The sequence below is a fragment of the Xenopus laevis genome, chromosome 2L (assembly GCF_017654675.1).
Source record: "Xenopus laevis strain J_2021 chromosome 2L, Xenopus_laevis_v10.1, whole genome shotgun sequence".
NCBI classification, from domain to species: domain Eukaryota; kingdom Metazoa; phylum Chordata; class Amphibia; order Anura; family Pipidae; genus Xenopus; species Xenopus laevis.
The window spans coordinates 109769124-109796083 of NC_054373.1; the positions used below are offsets into that span (position 1 = coordinate 109769124).

A 26960-nucleotide genomic window follows, 5' to 3' on the forward strand; every position below is an offset into this window, starting at 1 on the left:
CACAATCTTACTTCGGTGACTCCTGTTGATCTCTGGACTTGTGATGTGGCAACTGAATGTGAGCTGAGGTCATAGTGAGCAAGGAAGAGAAACAATGGGGCCACATAAAACAAAAATCTTGCTTGATACCTTTCACCCAGGTAACAGGGAAGAGGTCAGTAGCCGGCAATCAATAAGTTACATATGAGGAGTGAAGGTAGCCCTTAAGAGATTTAGAAGCACAGGTGGTTCTTACATTAACACAGACTCGTATCCTGTGACTCATATGGACAAGACTTAAGATTTTTATAGTAAGTACAAATATATACATTTTTTTTCAATCTTCACCACTTTATATTAAAATAAGTCAATGGAAGCTGTGACAGATGAATACTTTGTGGAACGCCAGAAGACGGCAGTGGTAAATATTAACATTAACACGTCTACGACAAGTGTATTGACATTGTAGCTCCACCAGCAGCCGGCACAACGTGCGCCACACCCCAGGCCCAGGTCACAACGCCCATGTAATCACATTGGTTTTCACGTTTGGCTTTTACCTGACGCTGCTCTCTGCTCCGCCGTAGATGTTCCGAGCCGATAACTACCGACCGCTGTCAGACTAAATGCCAGCAAGGCGACAGGGTGAGGGCGGCAGTACTGATATCACTTCTCCTCCTTCTGTCTGCCAGCACCGTAACGTCACGCGCTTGGAGCAGCCAATCAGACACGGTATTTGCGCTTCAAGATTACGCGTTCAGCGCACAATCTGGACGTGGCAAAGGAGGAAGCGAAGCACGCATGCGTACTACAGCTTTCTGGTACAACGAAGCAGATACCGGTACTTTCGGGGGAACTGTGTTTTTTTTCAATCAACTTTATTAGGGCAGTATTTTTCAGTCAATTTTATTGCTGTCAGAAAACAGAAACTGCGGATTATCTGTAGTTTTGCAGCAGAGCAGACAGATCTAGAGGTGGGAGCCAGCTGTTTCTGAAAGTGAAAACCAGCAAAGAGAGAAGCCCCTTCTGCTCCACTGCACAAAGAGTGCTCACTAGCCCAAGGCCAACATCACACCTCCCACAAAGTAGCCATCTCTGCATAGTGAGTTTCACAATTACCTGCTGCTCAATTCTCTGCGTGTGTTCAATATTATACGAAACATATGCTGAAATCAATGTATTTCAATAATGTAGTTTAAAATTAATTGGTTCCTGCATACTTTTTAACTAGTTCTGAGTTATCATAAGGGTGCCAGTATGGCACTTACTAACAGGATGATCAGGAACATGCTCCAAATGAGCTAAATAGGTTAACAGGCACACCAAACAATTTAAGTGAATTAAAGGAATTCAGATATTATATACTGTTTCCCTGCACTAGTAAAACTGGTGTACACTACTGTAGTTTATATAAACACGTTGCTGTGTAGCCATGGGGGCAGCCATTCAAGGCTCAGGTTACAAAGCAGATAACCGATGCATTCTGTACTATACCATTGTATTCCTTTACAGAGCTTGCCTGTTATCTGCTAAGTGGCCTGTGCCTTTTCTCATTTTTTAGCTTAAAGGGATACTGTCATGGGAAAGCATGTTTTTTTCCCAAAATGCATGAAATAGAGCTGCTCCAGCAGACTTCTGCACTGAAATCCAATTCTCAAAAGAGCAAACAGATTTTTTTATATTGAATTTTGAAATCTGACATGGGGCTAGACATTTTGTCAGTTTCCCAGCTGCTCCAGTCATGTGACTTGTGCCTGCACTTTAGGATGGAACTACTTTCTGTCAGGCTGTTATTTCTCCTACTTAATGTTACTTAACAGTCTCAGTGGGACTTGGCTTTTACTATTGACTTAGATCTACCAGGGAGCTGTTATCTTGTGTTAGGGAGCTGCTATCTGGGTACCTTCCCATTGTTCTGTTGTTAGGCTGCTGGGGAGAGATGATATCACTCCAACTTGCAGTACAGCAGTAAAGAGTGACTGAAGTCTATCAGAGCACAAGTCACATGACTGGGGGCAGCTGGGATACTGACTATGTCTAGCCCCATGTCAGATTACAAAATTGAATATAAAAAATTCAGTTTGCTCTTTTCAAAAATGCATTTCAGTGCAGAATTCTGCTGGAGCAGCACTGTTAACTGATGCATTTTGAAAAAAAAACATGTTTTCCCATGACAGTATCCCTTTAAATGGCTGCCCCCATGGCTTCAAAGCAGCCTAATCATATCAACTTTAGTAGACTTTCTAAAGCAAACAGATAATGTTTACCAACAGTATATTATATTTCAATTGCTTTAAAACACTTTTATTTTTTTGGTGTTTCTGTTCCTTTAAGAGGATAGAAGGTCTAAATTATGAGGGTAGACTGTCAAGGTTGGGGTTGTTATCTCTGGAGATCTATTTTACCATAAAATGAACCAGAGGCCACCCATTTAGACTAGAGGGCTTGCTTTATTTATTGGTCAAGCATACTATCCAAAGCTATAGCGATACTAAAATCTACAATTAATATAGATATTGGTATACAGTTAGGTCCATAAATATTTGGACAGACAACTGTTGAACTTCAAACTTTCAGCTTTAATTCAGTGGAAAAAAACCCAAAAAGTTTGCATAAAAATGTGAGGAACTAAAGCCTTTTTTTAACACAATCACTTAATTTCAGGGGCTCAAAAGCAATTGGACAAATTAAAAAACTGAAAATAAAATGTTAATTTCTAATACTTGGTTGAAAACCCTTTGCTGGCAAAGACTGAAGTCTTGAACTCATGGACATCACCAGATTCTGAGTTTCCTCCTTTTTAATGCTCTGCCAGGCCTTTACTGCAGCAGGTTTCAGTTGCTGTTTGTTTGTGGGCCTTTCTGTCCGAAGTTTAGTCTTCAATAAGTGAAATGCAGCTCAATTGGGTTCAGATCAGGTGACTGACTTGGCCATTCAAGAATATTCCACTTCTTTGCTTAAATAAACTCCTGGGTTGCTTTGGCTGTATGTTTTGGGACATTGTCCATCTGTATTATGAAACTCCCAATCAATTTGACTGCATTTAGCTTGATTTGAGCAGACAGTGTGTCTCTGAACACCTAAGAATTCATTCGGCTGCTTCTGTCCTGTGTCACATGATGGATAAACACTAGTGTCCCAGTGCCACTGGCAGCCATGCACGCCCAAGCCATCACACTGCCTCCTCCATGTTTTATACATTTTGCGGAATGCTTTGGATCATGAGCTGTTCCACGCCTTCTCAATACTTTTTTCTTGCCATCATTCTGGTAGAGGTTGATCTTGGTTTCATCTGTACAAAGAATGTTTTTCCATTTAGCAAAGTCCAATCTAGCCTTTCTATTCTTGATTCTTATGAGTAGCTTGCACCTTGCAGTGCACCGTCTGTATTTACTTTCATGCAGTCTTCTCTTTATTGTCGACTTGGATATCGATACACCTACCTCCTGGAGAGTGTTGTTCACTTGTTTGGCTGTTGAGAAGGGGTTCCTCTTCACCATGGAAATGATTCTGCGATCAACCACCACTTTTGTCTTCCGTGGAAGTCCAGGTCTTTTTGCGTTGCTGGGTTCAACAGTGCTTTCTTTCTTTCTCGGGATGTACCAAACTTTAGATTTTGCCACTTCTAATATTGTATCAATTTCTCGGATGGGTTTTTTCTATTTTTGCAGCTCAAGGATGGCTTGTTTCACCTGCATGGAGAGCTCCTTTGACCGCATGTTCACAGCAAAATCTTCCACATACAAGTACCACCCCCCTTAAATCAACTCCAGGGCTTGTATCTGCTTCATTGATAATGACATAACAAAAGAATTGCCCACACCTGCCCATGAAATAGCCTTTGAGTCAATTGTCCAATTGCTTTTGAGCCCCTGAAATGAAGTGATTGTGTTAAAAAAGGCTTTAGTTCCTCACATTTTTATGCAATCTTTTTGTTCAACCCACTGAATTAAAGCTGCAAGTCTGCAGTTCAACTGCATCTGAGTTGTTTCATTTAAAATGCATTGTGGTAATGTACAGAACCAAAATTAGAAAAAAAAATTTGTCTCTGTCCAAATATTTATGGACCTAACTGTATATACTTTCAGCAGGGGTGTGTTTAAGTATGTGCACTGGGTTTCATTTGGAGGCAAGGGCGTAACTACAGAGGAAGCAGACAGTGTAGCTGCAGGGGGGCCTAGAAGGTATAGGGTGCCCAGGAGGTATAAGGGGCCCATGAAGCCCTAATTAATGAGCCATTTTAACGTCTATTGGTAAAGCAGGACAACCTCTACATATTTGGGAGGCCTTAAAATTAATTTGACATCTAGTTATGCCACTGTTTGGAGGGGTTGAACTTGATGGACTTTTCAACTTAACTTAACTATGTAACTATGTAGTTTTCTAACTAAAACTTCTCGATTTTGTGTCTCAATTTTCACTTTTTATCCTATTTTGTTCCTGGAAATGCCCCTGATTTTGAATACTAATAATTAATGATTTATATAGCACCAACATATTCCACACTGCTTTACAGAGATTATACATCAGTCCCTACCCCAGTGGAGTTTACAATCCAAGGTCCTTATCACATTCCCAAACACTAGAGTGACAATTAACCAACCTGTATTTTTGTTTTCTTTTACATTTATTTTGTTTTTGTATTATTATATTCTTTTTTGTAATGCATTGTATTGTTGTGCTGTTTGGTGTGTTTGCTTCAGAAACACTACTATAGTTTATATAAACAAGCTGCTGTGTAACCATGGGGGCAGCCATTCAGAGCTAAAATAGGAGAAAAGGCACAGATACACAGCAGGTAACAGGCCTTGTAATATACAATGTCATTCTTTAGAATGTATCTGTTATGTACTGTGTTTTCTGTGAATGGCTGCCCCCATGACTACACAGCAGCTTGTTTATATAAACTATAGTGATGTTTCTGAAAGGAACACAGCAGTTTTAGCAATGCTGGGCAACAGAACATAATATTTTCATTACTTAATTAATTTTTTTTGGAGTTTCTGTTCCTTTAAAATAACACAACTCTAATCTAGTCGTATATTGAGGACAACAAAGGTGGGAGAGTGGGAAATAGGAAAGAGGGGGTGGGAATAGTTAGGGGAAAGGTAAAGAACAATGTAATGTGCCTGTATTCTTTTAGAGTTTGGAAGGAAACCAGAGTACCTAGATGAACCCCACATGGACGCAGTGAGAACACAGAAACTCCAGTGCCCTGACTGGAATGCTGCTCCACAAATCAGTTCCCAGAGTCCGCTATCTTTTTTTTTTTTTTATAAATATTTTTATTTTGTTTTACAAAGAAAAAGAAATAGAAGAAAATCAAAATACAGCCGCTTTTCCTATTTTCCATGAGTACTCTTACAGTAAGTAATGTGTTGCATGTAAAAAGCAGCCTCAATAATGCAAAGATACAGATTACAATTATTGTTTTTAACAATAAGGAAAATAGGACACCAATAGTAGTTAAACAGAAAAGAATAGACATAAGTGGTAAAACAGTAACCAAAGAAATGTATCCATAGGGGGGTGCATACTCAGTGAAGAATATGATCACATAAGAATATAGGTGTGTTTCAGGGGCCCCAGAGTTTATTACAAGAGCGCAAGTCACCCTTGGCATTTGAGGAGAGCCTTTCCATAGCCATATAGTTATCTAGTCTGTGTTTCACCTCCTGTAAGTTTAGTGAATTGGTTTTCCAAACCTACTAGTTGCCGAACCCATTTGTTCCCACCTGGCACTCGTCCATGTAGCAGGGCTTCCAAAGGGGATTTCCTAAGTATAAGCCCAGTGATGCTAGTTATCATTGTATATACCCTGGTCCAGAACCGGACAGCCTTAGGACAATGCCACCAAATATGAATAAACGTGCCAGTCTGCCCACAACCCCTAAAGCATAACGGAGAGGTGGTGGGGTACCATTTTGAAAGCTTTTCGGGAACTAAGTACCACCTAGTGACCATTTTTTGAGAAGTTTCCTGTACTAAAATACTTGGGGAACACCTAGTCATGTCCTGCATCATGTCCAGCCAAGCATCCTCCTCCAAGCAGAGACGCAGGTCTTGCTCCCACTGCCTAACAAAAAGCAAATCTTTAACGGGCATTTGGTGTATTAAGACTTTGTAAATTCTAGATATGGCCCCTTTATATGGAATGGAGTACAGGCATAAGCGTTCAAATATTGTGGGTGCAGGTAAGTCCCGTAGATTGTTCCCCGTTAGGGAGAGGAAATAGTGGCGTATTTGGGCATATCTAAATGATTCAGCAATAGGCATATGGAATTTCTCTCGTAGGGTTTGGTAAAACATAAACACATGATCTCGGGTGAGCTGATGTAGGGCTAGAAGGTTATTTTCCTGCCACCAAGAGAAGGCACCACCCTCCCTGCCCGGGGGGAAGCCAGGATTGTTCAGTAAAGATAACACTGGTCGGTGGGCAGATACTATGGGGTATTTGGTAGAAGCAGACTTCCACACCTGTAGAGAATGGTTTACTGTGGGGCAATAAGTGGGGTCAGGGGAGGCCCCAATCCACATCAAATTGCTGAGGAGGGTGCCCCCCACAGAGCTTTGTTCTAACTGTGTCCAGAGAGGGGAAGTACTCTGGGTATGCCATTCCACCACCTGATCCAGCTGGGCTTAGACTTGGAATTCCTAAGCCGCCTTTAGTCCTACTACGGTAGGCTATGCTTGCCTTCAGCCTAGATCGTTTAAGAATGTAACATTGAGAATAGTTTTTTAATTGTCCCTGGATAATTGGCTTGAGATAGATTGCTATATTCTGGAGTGATCTGAACCCCCAAATATTTTATGCTTTTGGATTGCCATTGAAATCCAAAGTTTATCTCCAGCAGTTTCTAAGTATGGGGAGGGAGATTAATGTTCAGTGCTTCGGATTTTTGGGAATTAACCTTCAGACCAGAGACCGAGCCAAACTCTGAGAGTAAAGTATATAAATATGGGAGAGATGTCATGGGTTTGGAAAGGGGTCACGCCCCGAAACGTTGCATCCGCAATAAACGAGCAAGGTTAAACCTGCTAGAATTATCCATGTTGTGCCGGTGTGTTCTGTGTCTATGGGTTTGGAAACCAACATTTATAAGTCATCAGCATAGAGGACACATTTGTGATGAATATCACCTATCTGGAGACCATGAATGTCAGCATGTTGCCGAATGTGAATTGCCAGGGGTTCAATAATGAGGGCAAACAAGAGAGGGGAGAGAGGACACCCCTGACGGGTGCCCCTCTTAATTCGGAATGTTTCGGATAGAAAGCCTAAATGTCGTACACGTGCTCTGGGATTGTGATATAGGGCTTGGATGACATTAAGAAATTCAGGAGTCCGCTATCTTTTTAAATGGTTTGCTAAGTGTAATTCATTGTTGTTTTCCTTTCCTCTTTTTGTAGATAATGCTACCTACCAGCTATGACCCAGTAACAATGATGGCAGCTGTGGCTTGCCCCTGGAAGTGTGATCAATTTAACAATGGGATGTGATTGTGAGCAAATTGTTCAGACTGCAATCCCAATCCTTTTAGTAAGATACTTTGTTTATACTGGTGAAGCAGACTTTTTTAAAATTTATTTAGCAAGTAATAGAATATTCTAAAAATATTTCTAATACCTTATCTGTCCAATAACCAAGTAGCTACTATGTCTATGTTTAGTAATCCTTTATTTTCAATAAATGAGCTAGGGAATTTTTATACCCATGAATTATTTGATTCAATAACCAAGTACACTGACACATTTGAACAAACGCTATCCACTTTCCTATTTAAAAATGGTATGTCCACTAAGAAGGACTTTTCATCTCTTGCAAAAGACTGCTTCTGTAAAACATGTCAGTTGTTCACTTTTGGTTTAACTTGTAGTATGATGTATAGAGTGGTATTTTGAGGCAATTTGCAATTGGTTTTCATTTTTTATTATTTGTGATTTTTGTGTTATTTAGCTTATTATTTAGAGGCAATATCAGCAGTCTGGTTGCTAGTATCCAAGTAACCCTAGCAACCATGCATTAATTTAAACTAGACTGGATTATGAATAGGAGAGGACCTGATCTGAAAGATGAGTAATAAAAAGTGGCAATAAAAATACATTTGTAGCCTTACAGAGCATTTACTTTTTAGGGGGTCAGTGAATGATTGTATGAGCCAGATAAATAAGGCACATAATAAAAATAATTTAATAAATACAAGTTGTTTAGAATTAGTCATTCATTAACATAACTAGGTAACTATTTTAGGCAAGTTGTGTATGTGCTCATAGGCTCCTTCCCAGCTACTTTTCTCCCAGCATTGTTCCAACAACTTACAAGTTTCAGGGGTGCTTGGAATTGATAGTTCCTGTCCTTAACCAACTTTCAAGCAATGCGGATGTTTATATTTTTGCAGAGTCAAATATATTTATAGGAAGTCCATTTGTAACATACAGACAACCATTTCATTCATACCAAATATATAGAATTTTAGAATTATATATAGAATACAGATACCATAAAGAAACTAAATTGAAAGAACCCAAAACACCGCTATGGAACTATGTATCTGTAGGGGGAATTCTCCACATGTGAAGTAAAGGTGGCCATACACGGAGAGATCCGCTCGTTTGGCGATGTCGCCACCAAGCGGATCTCTCCCCTATATGCCCACCTTGAGGTGGGCAATATCGGGCTGATCCGATCGTGGGCCCTAGGGCCCAACGATCGGATCCTAACGAATGGTAATGGGCGGTCGGATCGCGGGACTGCATCAATGAACAGATGCACCCGCGATCTGATGGGATTTTTAGTCCCATCCGATCGGGAAAGCCCGTCGGGGGACCCCATACACGGGCCAATAAGCTGCCGACATGGTCTGTCTGCAGCTTTTATCGGCCAGTGTATGGCCAGCTTAAACTGTGCTTAGTCTGTATAGGAAGGATTTAGTAATCTTGTTCATCTCCTTTTTTGTGAGTAGTGCATATGTTGCCCTCTAGATGGAACCAGATATACACAAAGAATTCAAAGGCAGTAGCTATTAACTTAAATAATAACTTTACTATATATAGCATGTATTTATTCAGAACGGTGTTATTCACTAACAGCCATTTTATCACCTGCCAAATGTGTGGGCTAATAGAGCCCGCACTCCAGTTGGGGGTTGTTTTTTTTCTTTAATTCTGATGTTACATGCATGAGCATAATGAGTAAGTCGTGGCATTAGTTCATTACACGTGTGCCCCAACATGGCCGCTCATACTAGGAGTTCCCTTCCAGTTCGGGTTGCCTAGTGCTGGCGGGGGCAATTTTTTTTAAAAGGAAACTACTGTTACCCCCCAACTGGAATGCAGGCTCTGTTAGCCCACAACTTTGGTTGGGTATAATATTTTTACCCAACAGGTGCCCTTTAAATGATACAAAGCTGTAAACATTCCTTTATAACATATAGAAACCCTTTTGAAAAACACTGTCCTTATGCACACAATATGAAAATACAGCGCTCTGCCATCCAGTATACCAGTGTATCACTCTTCCGCCTGCTTACAACAGAAAATTCACAAACGAAAAAGATTAGGCGTATAGGTTGATAATGGGAGAGGAGGATAAGGTGCACTACAGATTTTATTGCAGGCATCCGTTTCAAAATGGGCTTAGATACCATTAAGGGGTTGTTCACTTTTAGATATGATGTAGGGAGTAATATTCTTTGCATTATGTTTTATTATTTGTGTTTTTTGAGTTAGTTAGCTTCTTATTCAGCAGCTCTCCAGTTTGCAATTTCAGCAGTCTGGTAACTAGGACCCAAATTACCCTAGCAACCATGCATTAATTTGAATAAGAAACTGGAATATGAATAGGAGAGGACGTGGAAAGAAAGATAAGTAATAAAAAGTAGCTATAACAATAAATGTGTAGTATTACAGAGCATTTATTTTTAGATGGGGTCTGTGACCCCCATTTGAAAGCTGGAAAGAGTTAAAAGAAGAGGTGACCCACCCCTTTAAATTTTCCTTTAAGGCGATTATTACTTATTAGCGAAATGTGTACTTGTCTACATGACTCTCCTTGTTTGTTTGCTTTACTGCCTGTCCCCTATTGCTTGCTCATCTTACTGTTGGTCAGGTACAAGTTTAAATTCCAAAACTGAGGCAGAATGCTAACATTTAAATGGTTGATCAACTGAAACCAATGATATTTTATTGTCATAATTAGTGTTGCACATCAATGGAGAGCATTGAGTTTACAGTCTTAGCATACTTCTTCTTCTTCTTCCTCAGATCTTTGTATCAACTACTCATAGTAAGTTAGGTTGAAAAAAGACACAAGTCCATCAAGTTCAACTTTTTTTAACCTGCCTATCTGTCACCATGACTTATGTTCAAAACTCCCAGTACCCAGTTTCACAAGGACAAGCAGAGGTACAATATTCCAATAGAGGGGAGGAAGAGAAGGAATGAACATAGGCAAGACTGGTCGGGCTAAATTTTGAGTCTGAAGAGATGGCCATTTTGCTAATTAATCAATGCCTGAAGAAGGCTTTCTTGCAAGTAGCAAGCACAATTCTGTCAATTTATACATTGTAACAGGCAATGGCTGAATGCTTGTTTTCATGTAAGAACATTTGTGTATGGACATTTATGATCACTGATCTGTTTCTAGTAAATACACAGTTCCAAGTCCCAGTGGATGCAATGTGAGCACATGAACACAAGACAATGTAGCAGACTTCTGCTTAGGAACTTGGCATGCATTGTGTCCTCCACCACAATAGTAAATATTGTTTTTTGTCCTTTTCTCATTTGCCCCATAGACATTTGTAAAGCTGATAGGCTGCTTCTGATTTTTGAGTTTTGGAAGCAGCTTATCTGCAGTTGGAGCATTATGCCGTAATGCTGTATGAGACACTACTGCAATTAACCAAACACCACGTTACACATGACCTTGATCTTGATACACAAAGGCGTCCATCTCTTCTGGGAAGGGCTGTTATGTATAATGAATTCAGTCTCTGTGCTATTCAGAACACCACACAATTGCTCCATTGAGATGTATTGTATTCAAGATATAATGATTTGCATTTGCTTGTGATTTCACTTTACATCAGTCCACTTCATTTTTCGAGTCCCCTCAATTCTTCCAGTATCATTTTGTCTCCTCCATCTTGCATTTCCAAATACAATTAAATGTGACCAGAGTTTTCAGTACTTTTTAAAATGAAAATATTTATGCATTCCAAGTTAATTATCCTCAATAGTATTTTTCATTTTCGATTTCCCTAGTGTGTATATTTCATAGTATATTAAAGGGGAAAATAACCCACTTAAATCATCAGTGAAATGCAGATTTTACTATGCAGCAAGCTGTAGTAATCTATACAGCAGAACTTTTTTTCATGTTCAAGTTCTTATATTATTTTCCAAATGTACAAATGAAGCTGTAGGTATCAGTGTGTATTAGGTGGGGAGCTAAGGATGTTGGGGGGGGGGATCCTTGGCTTTATTAAAGTGGACCTTAATTTAAACATCTTAGCTGACCATCAAATATTGTCTGCTCCTCCTCTATGCCTTAGGCCGGGGGCAGACAATTACTTTCACTTTCCATTCAGCACTTCCTAGATGTCACTGCACTCCACACATTCCCCCATTCTCTTCCCCATTCTCTTCACCATTTAATTGTGTAGCCAGGGCATGGGGATGGACATCGGGTCCCCCATTCTGAAACAAGATTCTGAGAGGCGTGCCTTAATAACAGTGTCCACAAAATGGCTCCTGTCTGCTTGCTAGAATTATGAATTCCCAGACTGAAGGAAACAAGATTCAAATAATTTATAAAATGTAATTAAAGTTCATTTTGCTTGACTATTGTGATAAAATAGGATTTTGAATAATTATTTTGGGTGACGGGTCCCCTTTCAGCAATTTTATACTAAGCGTGTTGCCTGCTTTGAGTTGTTTTTGTATTTTCACTTAGATGTATCCTCTCTGTCTTTCCATTAGGTATTCTCATCATCCATGGTAAGTATTATCTCATAGCTGCTTTTGCATTCATCTGGGTTCAATTAAATTGTTTTTAGATGTATTGGTGTACTTACAAAGAAATAACTTAACATTTTGAGTGCATTTTGTCAAAGAAATGGGGACGAGTAGGATAGGGCTCATTTTATGTAATGCCTAACCTATGCTTCTCCTAATCATGTGTTGCATGAGGCACTAGTGTCTCTGTTCTAAGTGACCCTCCAGATGAGGTGATTTTACAATTAAAACTGTCACTATTCCTCAGTGTTCAAAGTTTAATTTTAAAGGTATACAGGTGCGGGATCTATTATCCGAAAATCTGTTATCCAGAAAGCTCCAAATTATGGAAGGCCATCACCCATAGACTCCATTTTATCCATATAATCCAAATTTTAAAAAATGATTTCCTTTTCCTCTGTAATAATAAAACAGTACCTTGTACAAAAGCAAAATGTGCTGTTCATGGTCCCCTATAGAAAAAGCCACATGGGCAAGTTTCAGCTAAGAAATGTAAAAAAAAATGCAAAAAATATGCCCTATGTGACTCTTTCATTGCTTTTCTGGGCTAGAATATAGCACTCTTATTTCCTGTTCAAATATTGAAGATGTTACTTTGCCTTGAAGTGATACTGGCACACAACACTCTGGTAGTTGTAAGCAATAACTCAGGTGAGCTTGTTACAGAACATGCATTGGGGGTCTGAAGAAGAGCTGATGAAATAAAAATCCAGTGGTAGTCAGAACAAGCAGTGGAGAAAACAGTAGAAAACCATTTCAGTAGCAATTACATACTGTAACTTTTGTAGTTCACCTCAAAGTAAACTTTAGGTTGTAATTAATGACCCTACTGTAATTGTTTTTATTTTGCTTTTTAGTATTGGAGTACATCATTCTAAAGGTTTCATTTATGGCGAACTATCCCTTTAATGTTTATTGGAAAAACCTATTATTTATACTTTCAATCACTTGAGTATATTGATTTCTATGACTGTTCGATAAATCTCTCTGTAGATTTCTAGACTGAAATGAATATTAGGGAGAAATGCAAATATTTTTTCGATGTTGTACAAATCTCACTGCTTACAAAGGAATTAAACATATTTTAGTATTGCAGTTGACACATACATATGCATGTACTGTGTGTTTATTAAGATACCAAAATGTGCATGCTTCCCTAATTTATATTTCTTTAAGGCACACATACCCCATCATGAAATTGAGCCTTGGTATGCAGGGCAGGTTAATGCCAGGTACTGGAAGCATTACAGCCAGGCAATGTATTGGTTGTACAGGCACAAAAGAGCACACAGTGTGGCTGTGGCATCTCTTTCCTATCCACATTGTTATCCGGCTGGAAATTTTCAGAACAGCCGATATTCTGATTGGGAAGGTGGTAAGTTATCTCAGCCTGACATCTACCCAAGGCCACACCACCAGGTCATACATCCTCAAAGGACACGTCCATGTTTAAAAGTATCAGAGTCCAAAGAAATTGAGTCTGAAATGGAGTGTGATAAAGATGTTACATATGATTCTGATGAGGAAGTCATTGAATGTGACACTACCAACATGGAAATCACAGAGGAGTTACGACAGTACTTTGTGGAGACTGAAAGGCACAGGGAGGAGTTACGTAAGTGTCAGTTATTGAGCATTATGTTTTATCATACCAAACAAACCTGTTTACCCTAAAACCTTATTATTTGAAATGGAAAATCCTTTTTAGTTTGTTTGATGTTTTTAGTCATATGTGTGATTTCTTAGGGGCAGATGTATGAAGGGTCGAATATCGAGGGTTAATTAACCCTCGATATTCGACTAGGAACTAAAATCGTTCGACTTCGAATATCGAAGTCGAACGATTTAGCGCAAATCCTGCGATCGAACGATCGAAGGATTATTCGTTCGATCGAACGATTAAATCCTTCGAATCGAACGATTCGAAGGATTTTAATCCAACGATCGAAGGAATATCCTTCGATCAAAAAATCTCAGGCAAGCCTATGGGGACCTTCCCCATAGGCTAACATTGACTTCGGTAGCTTTTAGCTGCCGAAATAGGGGGTCGAAGTTTTTCTTAAAGAGACAGTACTTCGACTATCGAATGGTCGAATAGTCGAACGATTTTTAGTTCGAATCGTTCGATTCGAAGTCGAAGTAGTAGTCGAAGGTCGAAGTAGCCCATTCGATGGTCGAAGTAGCCCAAAAAACACTTCGAAATTCGAAGTTTTTTTAATTCGAATCCTTCACTCGAGCTTCATGAATCGGCCCCGTAATCTGGCCATCAAAAGAGACTAGAAGAGATATTTTGGCTATATCATCTGGAAAGAATTTAAGAATATGAATTACTTAGGCTTTGTAGAAAGATACAAAATAGGAAATACAATGCAATTTTTGATTTAATTATATAAACTTTGTTTAGATGTGTATTCCCTTGTATACGCATGAACAATGGCATGGTAAAGTTTTTATTAAAGCAGTGACCTGAGTACTGTTAGAGAATAGTTTTGCGGCTATCACTCAGCCCTATTGGCAACTCACTTCTATATAAATGTGGCTGAAATTCTAATGAGAATATATATTTAGAGCTACATTGCACTGTAAAGTGAGAGATTCCCCCAAGGCTTAGTCATCATGTGCAGCTCAGCTTCATTTACACATTGTAATCCCACTCTTGAAAGTTTCCATAACAACAAAACAGAGTACTTCGAAAGACTCCATTGACACGACTCAATAGAGTCTCTTGAAGCAGGAAAGAACTGGAAGCATCGAGAGACCAAGATAAGAGCAAGAGTTGGTTCATTGGTGCATGGATATTTCTACATTTACTGTATATCACTCACTAAGCCTTTGCTAGGCTATTTTGCTATATATACAAGAAGCAAATGTTATTTTTTTTTTTACCCCGCATTATCAATGTCAAAGTCAAGTCATTGTAAATAGCAGTGGGTGGCTTATGGGAATATTTTCCCGCTTAATATCTTCATTTTAATCCTAGTATGCTTATGGTGTAGTCATCTCTGTTTATAGATAATCATTTGAGAAGCTGTATTTCTTTCAGTAAATATAAGATTATTGGTCTCTTATACATTTGCTCTGCTGCTCAGACAAATTATGACGGTGTGCATATTAATAGGTATATTAAAGGGATACTGTCATGGGGGAAAATTTTTTTCCAAAATGAATCAGTTAATAGTGCTGCTCCAGCAGAATTCTGCACTGAAATCCATTTCTCAAAAGAGCAAACAGATTTTTTTATATTCAATTTTGAAATCTGACATGGGGCTAGACATTTTGTCAATTTCCCAGCTGCCCCATGTCATGTGACTTGTGCTGTGATAAACTTCAATCACTCTTTACTGCTGTACTGCAAGTTGGAGTGATTATCACCCCCTCCCTTTTCCCCCCAAGCAGCCAAATACAAGAACAATGGGAAAGTAACCAGATAACAGCTCCCTAACACAAGATAACAGCTGCCTGGTAGATCTAAGAACAACACTCAATAGTAAAAACCAATGTCCCACTAAGACACATTCAGTTACATTGAGAAGGAAAAACAGCAGCCTGCCAGAAAGCATTTCTCTCCTGAAGTGCAGGCACAAGTCACATGACATGGGGCAGCTGGGAAATTAACAAAATGTCTAGCCCCATGTCAGATTTCAAAATTGAATATAAAAAAATCTGTTTGCTCTTTTGAGAAATGGATTGCAGTGCAGAATTCTACTGGAGAAGCACTATTAACTGATTCATTTTGAAAAAAATTTTTTTCCCATGACAGTATCCCTTTAAGAGGAAGATATATTGAAGTTCAGCTTAACCTGGTTCACTGCCATAGTTTTTGACACACAAAATGTGTTATAAGGCCTCCGCACAAGAACAGATAACGTTCTCGCTGGGTTTTAAAGGAGAACTAAACTATATAAATTAATATGGCTAAAAATGCCATATTTTATACAATGACCATATTGCACCAGCTTAAAGTTTCAGGTTCTCAATAGCAGCAATGATCCAGAACTTCAAACTTGTCACAGGGGGTTGCCATCTTGGAAAGTGTCTTTGACACTAACATGCTCCGTGTACTATGAGCAGCTAAAGGCAGCTGCTGATTTCAATAAAGCCAAAACCAGTCTGTATTTGGGAACTAATGTAAATAAATACACATAGGGTATATTACCTTTATAAGTAACCCTGTTATGAACTAAGGAGTCCTTATCAAAGGTTGGATCTGGGGGGGGGTGCTTGAAATAAAAACAAGTCTCGCAACCACTGATGTAGGGTGTAACATGAAAAGAACATGATTTCCAGAACTAGAACCTATCGTGATGTGGCATTTCATTCAAACCGTTTGATTCACTCTTAGAACAAGTGTGTATTTAGATGAATAATGTGTGTGTCAAAGAATATAAGAATTAGGTATACATTTAAAATCATTGTGCAGCATTTCAAGTTTCTTTCATCTTTATTTAAATGTTTTTCTTTGTTTTGTGCTGAATTATCGTTCGTGAATATGGGCACTAGTAAAGATACTGAACTCTTTCCTCATACTTTGGATACCAGTGCTCAAATGTACAATGGTAGCTTTATTTCTACAATAATAGCACAAGAAATAACATGCTACTTCCTGAATGTAGTTCACAGATGACATTATAGGGGCATTTTGGAGATCTATATACTTTTATTTGTGGGAGAGGGTTCCCTGGAAACCCTTTTACCTATTAGTTACTGTTCTACGGAAAATATATATAAAATGTATTTGCTTATTTACTTCTAAACTTTCTTTTTTATTAATCAAGCACTCCTTGGAACATGACCCATGGGTTTTGATATTCAAATATTTGCCTGCTGTTCTGTTTCATTGATGACCAATTTCTGACATCCGGCCGCTTGTATCACATACAAAAATATATACACAACAAACCTTATGCAAGTGTAGCAATATAAAGATTTTCGATCTCTGTATTTCTTTCTGTTGGCTAGTCAGTAATCAAATTAACATTAGCAGTAACTAGAGATTTTAGTTGTCTGTGTTAAGATTTCTGGTGTGTGTGTGTGTATATATATACTGTATATATATACTGTATATATATATATATATATATATATATATATATATATATATATATATATATATATATATATATATATATATATATACACACACACACACACTTAGGTTATAGTTATATAATTATAATTTATTAAAATAGGCATTGATTACTGTAATAGAAAATAGTTATATATATTTATGGACTCCAGTTTAAGACATTACTCATAATATGAAAAAGAAGCCTGCTCAGTTTTGTTGCGATGTATTTGGTATTCACGATACAAAGATTAAGGCTTGGCTGTATTTTAATACTCAGAAGACTGTGGAACTTTGGCATTGGAAGCTGGAGAATAGCTGCAGGTTGGTTAAGCAATAAGTCTGCTTAGTGGAAATGAAATCATTCTTTCCTTTCTGTCTGGCATTGCTTTTAGTGCCAGAGAGCTGTTTTTGTTGTATATGTGACACACAAGCCCCCTGTCTCATTTTAGATTGTTGTATTGGTAGTGATTTAAAGGAGAACAAAAGCCTATAAAGGAGTAGGGCTAAAGTTAGTGCATTTTGTATTCTGAACTTAATGTATCAACCCAAAGGTTCAGCAGCCATACATCAATGATTTTACTATTAGTCCATGTTTTGAGTGTCACTGTACATGCTCCGTGTGCTCTGGGCTACTGATGAGAAGCTAAGCTTAGGGGTTGTTGGAAATCATCACAACATTTTAAATCATTGTAAAGTGTTTCATAACTTACTGGTGCTATATAAATACATAATGATAATATTGTTGAAAACATTATCAGAAAAATAAATTAAAAGTAGCTGTTTCTACAGCCTTGATTATAAATAGTATGACAGAATTCACAGTTTTTTATGCTGCAATGTAATGTGACTCCAAGAGGGTTATTTATCAAAGGTCAAATGTTAAAGAGTTTTCTATACCTCAAATGAACTCACAACTTGAATGGAATCTTATTTAAGAAAAAACTCGATTCTGCAAGTTCGATTGAAAAACCAGAAAACTTAAATAACTCGGTTTTCAGCGGAGAAAAAACTTGATGGCTTGAATTATTCGAGTTTTCAGGAAAAACCCTCGAAACATCATGCATACTATTAACATCTTCAAATGGTTCAAGGGACCTCTGCCATTGACTGCTACATGACTTCAACAGGTTTTAGATGGTGCATTTTCAAATTCAAACTATTTCCGGGTATAATAAATAGAAAAAATTTTGTTTTTGTTTTGAAAAAACTCGAAAAATATGAGTTTTTTTTAGCCCGTAAATGTGAGTTTTGACCTAAAAAACTTGAAAACTCAAATTTTCATGGAAAACACAACTCGACCCTTAATAAATAAACCACTAAATTCATAATCGTATATTGTAAATATATATTTTGTGAAGCAGCCCCCAGAGCATGTGTTGTGAATTACTAGCAAAGAAGATAAAAGAGGTACCAAAGCTCAAAACTTACAGTAAGGTGGAGCATTTCTAGTCTTTTTTTGAAGAGCTTTAGTTTTCCTTTTATAATTCACCAATTTCCACCTAATAATATAACAACAAGATACACCATTTATTTTAATCTAAACACATACAGTTAGGTCCATAAATATTTGGACAGACTTTTTTTCTAATTTTAGTTCTGTACATTACCACAATGAATTTTAAATGAAACAACTCAGATGCAGTTGAACTACAGTCTTTCAGCTTTAATTCAGTGGGTTGAACAAAAAGATTGCATGAAAATGTGATGAACTAAAGCCTTTTTTAACACAATCACTTCATTTCAGGGGCTCAAAAGTAATTGGACAAATTAAAAAACTGAAAATAAAATGTTCATTTCTAATACTTGGTTGAAAACCCTTTGCTGGCAATGACAGTCTGAAGTCTTGAACTCCTGGACATCACCAGATTCTGGGTTTCCTGCTTTTAATGCCCTGCCAGGCCTTTTCTGCAGCGGCTTTCACTTGCTGTTTGTTTGTTGGCCTTTCTGTCCGAAGTTTAGTCTTCAACAAGTGAAATACAGCTCAATTGGGTTCAGATCAGGTGACTGACTTGGCCATTCAAGTATATTCCACTTCTTTGCTTTAATAAACTCCTGGGTTGCTTTGGCTGTATGTTTTGGGTCATTGTCCATCTGTATTATCAATTTGACTGCATTTAGCTGGATTTGAGCAGACAGTGTCTCTGAACACCTCAGAATTCATTTGGCTGCTTCTGTCCTGTGTCACATCATGGATAAACACTAGTGTCCCAGTGCCACTGGCAGCCATGCACGCCCAAGCCATCATACTGCCTCCGCCCCGTTTTACAGATGATGTGGTATGCTTTGGATCATGAGCTGTTCCACGCCTTCTCCATACTTTTTTCTTGCCATCATTCTGGTAGAGGTTGATCTTGGTTTCATCTGCCCAAAGAATGTTTTTCCAGAACTGTGCTGGCTTTTTTAGATGTTTTTTTAGCAAAGTCCAATCTAACCTTTCTATTTATGATGCTTATGAGTGGCTTGCACCTTGCAGTGCCCCCTCTGTATTTACTTTCATGCAGTCTTCTCTTTATGGTCGACTTGGATATCGACTTGGATAAGACTGTTGTCTTCCGTGGACGTCCAGGTATTTTTGCATTGCTGAGTTCACCAGTACTTTCTTTCTCTGGATGTACCGAACTGTAGATTTTATATATTAATATTGTAGCAATTTCTCGGATGGGTTTTTTTCTGTTTTTGCAGGTTAAAGGTGGCTTGTTTCACCTGCATGGAGAGCTCCTTTGACCATATGTTGTCTGTTCACAGCAAATTCTTCATACATACACATACAAGCACCCCCCTCAAATCAACTCCAGGGCTTTTATCTGCTTCATTGATGGACATAACATAGGAATTGCCCACACCTGCCCATGAAAAAGCCAGTGAGGGTCATTTTATGGACAGTAACCCATGGCAACCAATCAGTTTGCTGCTTTCATAGTTCTACTTGCAGCTGGCTTTAAAAAGCTAATCACTGATTGGTTGCTATAGGTAACTGCCCATGAGCAAATATGCCCAGCGTTGATAAATGAGCCCCTTTGAGTCAACTGTCCAATTACTTTTGAAACCCTGGTCCAATTACTTTTGCAGTGATTGTTTTTTAAAAAAAAAAAAAGGCTTTACAGTAGTTCCTCACATTTTTATGCAATCTTTTTGTTCAACCCGCTGAATTAAAGCTGAAAGTCTGCATTTGAGTTGTTTCATTTAAAATTATTTGTGGTAATGTACAGAACCAAAATTAGAAAAAAAAAATTCTGTCCCAATATTTATGGACCTAACTGTAACTCCCAAAAAGTATCATGGGAAAATTCAGGATAATTTGGTCATGCCCTTTAGGCAGTTATAATGGTTATCTCAAAGTGAATTGATTTGCACAATACAAGCACTGGGAATTATACATTAACCTTTTCACATATTAATCTCTTCTTACAGCATATTGAAAGATTTAAGGGTTTTTTGTATGTATATTGTATGTATCCAAGGCGTATTCATACAGTATATTGAATACAACCTAGTTGATCTTTGTGTTGAATGTAATTGCCAACATTCAAAAATATGGTGGTCATTCCTTACTCTGAAACATGTTTAAAGAATCAGAACAAACTAGGTTTTCTAGCAAGAAATTGGGTTGTCAGGACTTGGCACATAGCTTGGCAAAAGCAAGTTCATTTTTTCCACTTGATGTTTTCTTTTTTTCCAACCTGGCATTCACACTGCAAGAGAGCTTGAACATTCCCACATCCTACCTCCTCCTTCCCCCTCATATTCTTTTGTGTGTCTGGGCCATTTGTTGCCCTTTATAAAGAAAAACATGTCATAGAAGCAATAACTGCCTCCAATAATCCACATTCTTTTCTGCACATCTCCCTTCCCTCTTCTTATTCTACAGTGGATGTAAATGTGGTAAAGTGAGATTATGTTTGTTTGTATACAGAATGGCTGTTATGCCAGAGGAACAGGCATCTACACATGTTTCCTGCTCTCATATCTAAAGATCTGCTCAGTAATATTTCTTTCTCCTTATCATAACATGATAATTCAAAAACACGTGTCTGCAAATTTGTCTTCTTAATATGAAAAAATAATTTGGTATATTGTGAATTACTTTTTAGTTCTTTTAAATTTATTGTGGTTTAGGAAGTTATTTATTTTTGTTCTAATCAGTGTTTGATAAATACACAATATTTGCATTATTGCAGGAAAGCAACAGCAGCTTGAGGCAGAGATTCATGAACAGTATATAGCAGCAGATCATGACCTGCATGTAGCAACAAGAACATCTACCGATCCACCTTCAGAAAGACCCGGGGAAAGGCGCAGAGTGGAAATGAAGAAATTGTATGGTGAAGATGCCCCAAAAATCCTTGGGATGGAGACAGCCATGCAGCTTAACTTTGACAGACACTGTGATAAAAAGCAACCCAAGTACTGGCCCATCATACCACTGAAGTTATGAGCCATTTATGAGAATATGAACTCTGTACACTGTAATTATCATGTATGTCATCACAGCTGTGTCGGCTAGTGATAGAAATTATGTTTATGTTAGTTATCTGAGGGGTTTTTTTTGAAGCTGCATAAACATATTTAGCCACTGTAGGATTCTTATGTCAATAAACAGAGACTGGAAATTGATTTATGCAGCCTTCCATCTTTGCAGATTATTACCATTTCTGTTGATTAAAGAATTTACATGTACATTTATAAAGAAATAGAGAAATTGCAGCATTTGCAAGTCTTGTAACAGTACTGAAAAACAAGATATTTTAGACTGAATAAGGTATCGGTAAGTGAAAAAAAATTAAAAAATAAAATACAAGTGCTCAGTTAGTGACACAGTGGCATTTCTGTGTGCATTCTTCCAGTTCCACAACACCATGCACTGGGTTATCACAAAGTGCTGTCACATTTTTCCATCTGTATTTCATATTACAGTACCACCGAGGTTATTCGGTGTTTATGGAGAGCATCCTGTTTGCTCGGTTAATTGCATATTCTGTACATCTTTTTTTTTTTTTAAGGTGAACAATTCAATTTTAATATATGGTAGAGCTTATAAAAACAGTTCACTTTGTAAACATGATTGATTAAAAGATATTTTTTGTTTATTTACCGTAGTTATAGTTTGTTTTTCTTATGACTGACTCACTGCATTCTCTCTCTGACTTGATAGTCCACTGTGCTCAAGGTCAGGGTCGTGTTTTGATTGACAGGAGAAGCTGAGTTTTTATTGGTTGCTTGGCTCTGCATAGATCTTTCACCAGCAATGTTTTTTTCTCTGAACATTAGGACTATGCAGCACAATCTCCTTGTAGGCATATGTTTATTTAAGAAACTCCTTGTGGAAATGTGTTTAAGGTACAAACATTGTTTTTCTGCAAAATGTTTTTAATTCTTTAAATTACTGTTAACCAGTTATTATAGGCTTGTGCCAGTGCACCGCTTTGTAGCTTATTGCTAGAGGAAAGGCGCAGGTTTAAATTAATATGTTATTGGTTTGATGTAATGTAATAGTAAAAGCCTTTCCTGGATTATCAGATGGGCATTCGGATTTAAACATCGGGGCTGTTATGATGGATTGACGCAGTGGTCACTATGGCATCAACTTGCACAATTTCCGTAGTGATTTCAGCAACATATATGTTGCACACTAGCCTGACCTAATGTGATCGCCATTTACAGAGCATCTACAGACTGCTGACACTTTAAACTGGAGAACTGATGAATAAAAAGATAAATCAAAAACCACAAATAATAAAGAATGAAAACCAATTGCAAATTGTTTCAGAATATCACTCTCTACATCATACTACGGGGGTTATGTATGGGAGTTTTGTGAGTTTTTTTATACCTCGAATGAACTCACAACTCGTTTGTTTTCCAATTTAAGAAAAGACTGGAATGGAAAAAACTTGAATCTGAATTCTAAGTGAAAAACCCAAAAACTTAAATTAATCAGTTTTTCCACGGGAAAAAACTCGAACTGCTTGAGTTAATCGAGTTTTCGAGCAAAAACCCTATAAAAACTCAAACATCAAACATCTCCATATGGTTCAAGGGACCTCTCCCATTGACGTCAACAAATTTTAGCTGGAGTATTTTCAGATTCAAGCTATTTCCAGTTTTGGGGTATAATAAATCTCTAAAAATTCTAGTTTTTTTTAACCCTGAAAAATTTGAGGGGTTTTTTTTAACCTGAAAATCCGAGTTTTAAATGAAAAATACCTTAGAAAACAGGCAGCTGTAGGAATTGGTGTTTTGTGGCCATGTTGAGATGGGTATTAGTGATGGGCAAATACATTCGGCAGGCATGGATTCGCGGCAAATTTCCTCCTTTCACTGCCAGCGAATGAATTCGCTGGAAAAAAGTCCGCCGCAACAAAAAAATTTGATGCGCCTCAAAATTATTCAGACACCTGTTGATTTTAATGCTTTTGGACAAAATAGTCGTGCGTATAAAAACTGTCGCTCACGTCAAAATTGTCGCACGTCAAAATTATTTTGACACCCATCACTAATGGTTATAGTTAATGTAGTTTAGTGCTTTCTTCACCTTATTTTTTGGGATTTCAATTTGCCATAGACTATAATAGCAGTCAAATATAGCTGGCAACTAGTGTTATGGATATTTTGTAGGAGTTGTCTACCATTTGTGGGTATTGACTCTAATAGCATAATTGATAATACAATTTTTAAAGAAGGAACCAGCAACACCCAGTGGGTAAATTTAACAGATATTCACCACTGTTTCATTCATTTGTTCATACATCTTTTCAGTAGCGTCACTAGAGGGGGGCGGGCCCTGGTGCGTGACGCGCAGCCGGGCCCCACCCCCCTCCGTACGGCCGCATTTTCAGTGGCGCACGGGCTGCCAGGGGGGCCCTGAGGGGGTGCAAGCCCTGGCCCGCTCGCACCCCCTGCTCCCCCGGTAGTTCCGCCACTGCATCTTTTCTCTTCAGCTCGCTTAAAACTGCACAAGCTATTCTCCCTTTTTCTGATTCAATTTTCTGGACAGAGAGTTCACTTCCAGCCCTGCCCATTTTCACAGCACATGACTGATTGTAATACCTTTACTGGCTCTTTAGCTTGAACGCAGTTGTTTTATTCTCTGCACCTGTTGTGTTTTATAGAACATAGACAAATGTAGCTTCTAGGGCTTTTCCGATTACTGGTACACACTTTCCATTCAGCCCTTTCTTACCTGAAATGTATGGGTAATGGCTTGTGGCACGTTAGCTGTGCCCAGTATTGACCGTTTGTCCATGGAAGGCAAAACGTTGGAAAATACCCTTATTCTGTAAACAATAATTGTAATCCTGCGTGGTCAGCACTAACCCTTCGGGGAGATTTAGTCGCCTGGTGACTAATCGCCTCTTCTTCTAGGTGACAATCTCCCCGAACTGCCTTCGCGTGTCTTTTCGTCCGCTATAATGAAAAGTTGCCTGCGCTAAAGTACACGCGGTGCTTCGTTGCCCGAAGTTGCCTCACGAGGAAACTTCGGGCGACTTCAGAAAACTAAGCGCCACGTGTGCTTTAGCGCAGGCGACTTTTCTTTATAGCAGACAGGCAGTTCGGGGAGATTGTCGCCCAAAAGAGGCGATTAGTCACCAGGCGACTAAATCTCCCCGAATTTGCTCGTGTGGACTAACCCTAATACTTATTGTTTTCACAAATAGTACATGTGAGTACCAAACCCATGTAAGAGGTAAATATTGAATTTTTAAACAGGAATAATGGACCTTATTTAATACATATTTAAAACGAGTGCATCTTCTACTTGTGGGACTTCCCAGAATGATGGTCAGCTCTGCAATAAACGATTCGTTGCCAATGTTCCAGAAAACGCCTGTACCAGGTTTTAATGCTTTTTGTTCTTGTTTTGAAGTGGGAGTGTCCCAGCTTATTGGAACAATAATAGGCAAAATGTTTTTTTCTTACAGTCAGGAGTCTCCTGAGGTAGTTAAACTTGCCACGAGTACAAACACAAGGTGATATATATGGTCTACTCAATACTCTATGCTCAATAAGCATTTTCAAGGATGAAAGTGACACTTGTAGCCTATTGAGTAAAGGAAATATGAAGCTGTGATATTCCCATGTAATGACCATTGGCTTGTATAAGCAAACTGCAATGGGTAAAATAATGTTTTATTAATGTCCAGCTATAACACAATATAAGGATGCTAATATTTATTTTATTGTAGACTATGTTACATATAGTTACATTGGGTTGAAAAAATACCAAAGTCCAGTCAAGTTCAAGAGTAGGTTAGGGGAAGAGAGTAGTTCAGGGGGGGTCCTGTAGAGGGGGGGAGGAGCATAGGGCAGGGGGTCCCATAGAGGGGGGAGAGGCGTAGGGCAGGGGGGTTGAAACGAGAATGGAGCACTGGTTAGCGTGATGGGATGTGCTGTTTGGGAGTCAGTCCCATCACATCAGTGCTGCCAGACACCAACAAATCTGGCAGCAGGTAACGGACAAAGTGAACGCTGTAGGCGCTTTACACAGGGATCGCCCCACTGTGTACAATCGCTTCAGTGACCTAAAGCGTTGGCTAGGGGCAAAGTTAGCTGCCAGAAGACCAGTGGCGGCCGTGTCCCTCCACTAAGGCTGAAGCCATACGAGCGCGGGCTTCTGGACACAATGGGCAAAGTGGTCTGTGAAGGCTCGGAAGGACCTTACCGTGACACACACTGGAGAAGTAAGTACACTTTTATAGAAACAAATATCTGACTCCTTTTTTCCACATCCCCATCATTCGGATAAATGTCTAATTTCCCCTTTAGCATTTTAATTCTTTGGTAAAATATTGCTTTAGAGGAGTTTCTTGCACTTTTCTTTACAGCATTGCTGTTTGTTTATGTACTAGTTATTTACGTGCAGCTGTAACATTGACAAAATGGCAACCATTTCTGTATTAACCATTTCCCCACTACATCCCAAATGTTTACAAACTGCATTAAAGGGGAGGTTCCCCTTTAACTTAACTTTTAAGTATGTTATAAAGTGGCCAAGTCTAAGCAACTTTTCAATTGGGCTTCATTATTTATTCTGTATATTTTGTTTATGCTTCTGACTCTTTCCAGCTTTAAAATGGGGTCTAGAAAGTAAGGCTCTGTAAGACTACACATGTGATGTTATTGTGAGTTTTTATTACTCATATTACTATTTAGACCATCCCCTAATTATATTCCAGTCTCTTATTCAGATGAATGCATGGTTGCTTTACTAATTTGGACCCTAGCAACCAGATTGCTGAGATTGCAAATTGTAGAGCAGCTGAATAAAAAGCTAAATAACTCAAAAATCACAAATACTAAAAAAATAACGACCAATTGCAAATTGTCTCAGAATATTGATCTCTGCATCATAGTTAAACTTAACTCAAAGGTGAACAACCCCTTTAACTTCCATCTGCAAAAGTGAAGTGTCAACACATGTAGAGCCTAGAGCAGCTGTATTGTTATATATTACATCCTCTCCTGCTTGCATCATTGCAAACAATGCCTTTGTGTCTTGTATTTAAGTTTTAACCATTCCATCTCCCTTGCTCTGCCATTATAGATTCAAGTTTAACCATTATATTTCCCTTGCTGTGCCATTCCATTGGAGTTAGTATTTGGAATGAGTTCACTGTTATCAGTGATCACAATCCCCTGAGTTGGCTTTAACGAGTTTGTGGGGACAATGGCAAACTACTACAGTGGAGCTTGACCCTACAGAAACACTCATTCACAATCCAAAACTGCAGCGGCAAAAAGCAAGGCAACTCTGATGGTCTGTCTCATCAGGAAGAAATGGAGTGACCCACAGCATTGCCAAATGCCCCTCAGCTCCACCCAACAGTGGGGCAGCTGGTGGCATTTAACTGGAGGGGGGAGCCATGTGATGTTTATATGGACAGAGTCACATCACCTG

General features: G+C 38.5%; 2 protein-coding genes across 7 annotated transcripts in view; one reads left to right on the plus strand and one right to left on the minus strand.

Moving 5' to 3' along the window:
• Positions 1–26960, minus strand: part of tfg.L (trafficking from ER to golgi regulator L homeolog) — a 55711-nt gene that overhangs the window by 22151 nt on the left and 6600 nt on the right. The window contains exon 1 of one of the 3 annotated variants that reach the window (XM_018245064.2): positions 540–681. The exons of 1 other annotated variant lie outside the window; for it this stretch is intronic. The gene's annotated coding sequence lies outside the window, so the exon portion shown is untranslated. 3 annotated transcript variants of the gene reach the window in all.
• On the plus strand, positions 606–22152 carry gemin8.L (gem nuclear organelle associated protein 8 L homeolog). Of its 4 annotated transcripts, XM_041582347.1 has the most exons (5): positions 871–1081; positions 7390–7519; positions 11962–11979; positions 13174–13612; positions 21244–22152. In XM_041582347.1, the coding sequence occupies exons 2-5, from the start codon at positions 7469–7471 to the stop codon at positions 21498–21500; spliced, it is 765 nt and encodes a 254-aa protein (XP_041438281.1). In that variant the 5' UTR covers positions 871–1081; positions 7390–7468; the 3' UTR covers positions 21501–22152. The 4 variants fall into 4 exon arrangements, 2 of the variants coding, with proteins under 2 accessions (XP_018102514.1, XP_041438281.1); XM_018247025.2 differs by lacking the exons at positions 871–1081; positions 7390–7519 and adding an exon at positions 606–800; XR_001934459.2 differs by lacking the exons at positions 7390–7519; positions 13174–13612 and having other exon boundaries at positions 940–1081; positions 21244–21379.

Coding starts and splice junctions, on each gene's coding strand:
- gemin8.L (XM_018247025.2), top strand. CDS start 606: ATGCCAGCAAGGCGACAGGGTGAGGGCGGCAGTACTGATATCACTTCT. Junction 13,613..21,243: donor AAGGCACAGGGAGGAGTTAC/GTAAGTGTCAGT, acceptor GCATTATTGCAG/GAAAGCAACAGCAGCTTGAG.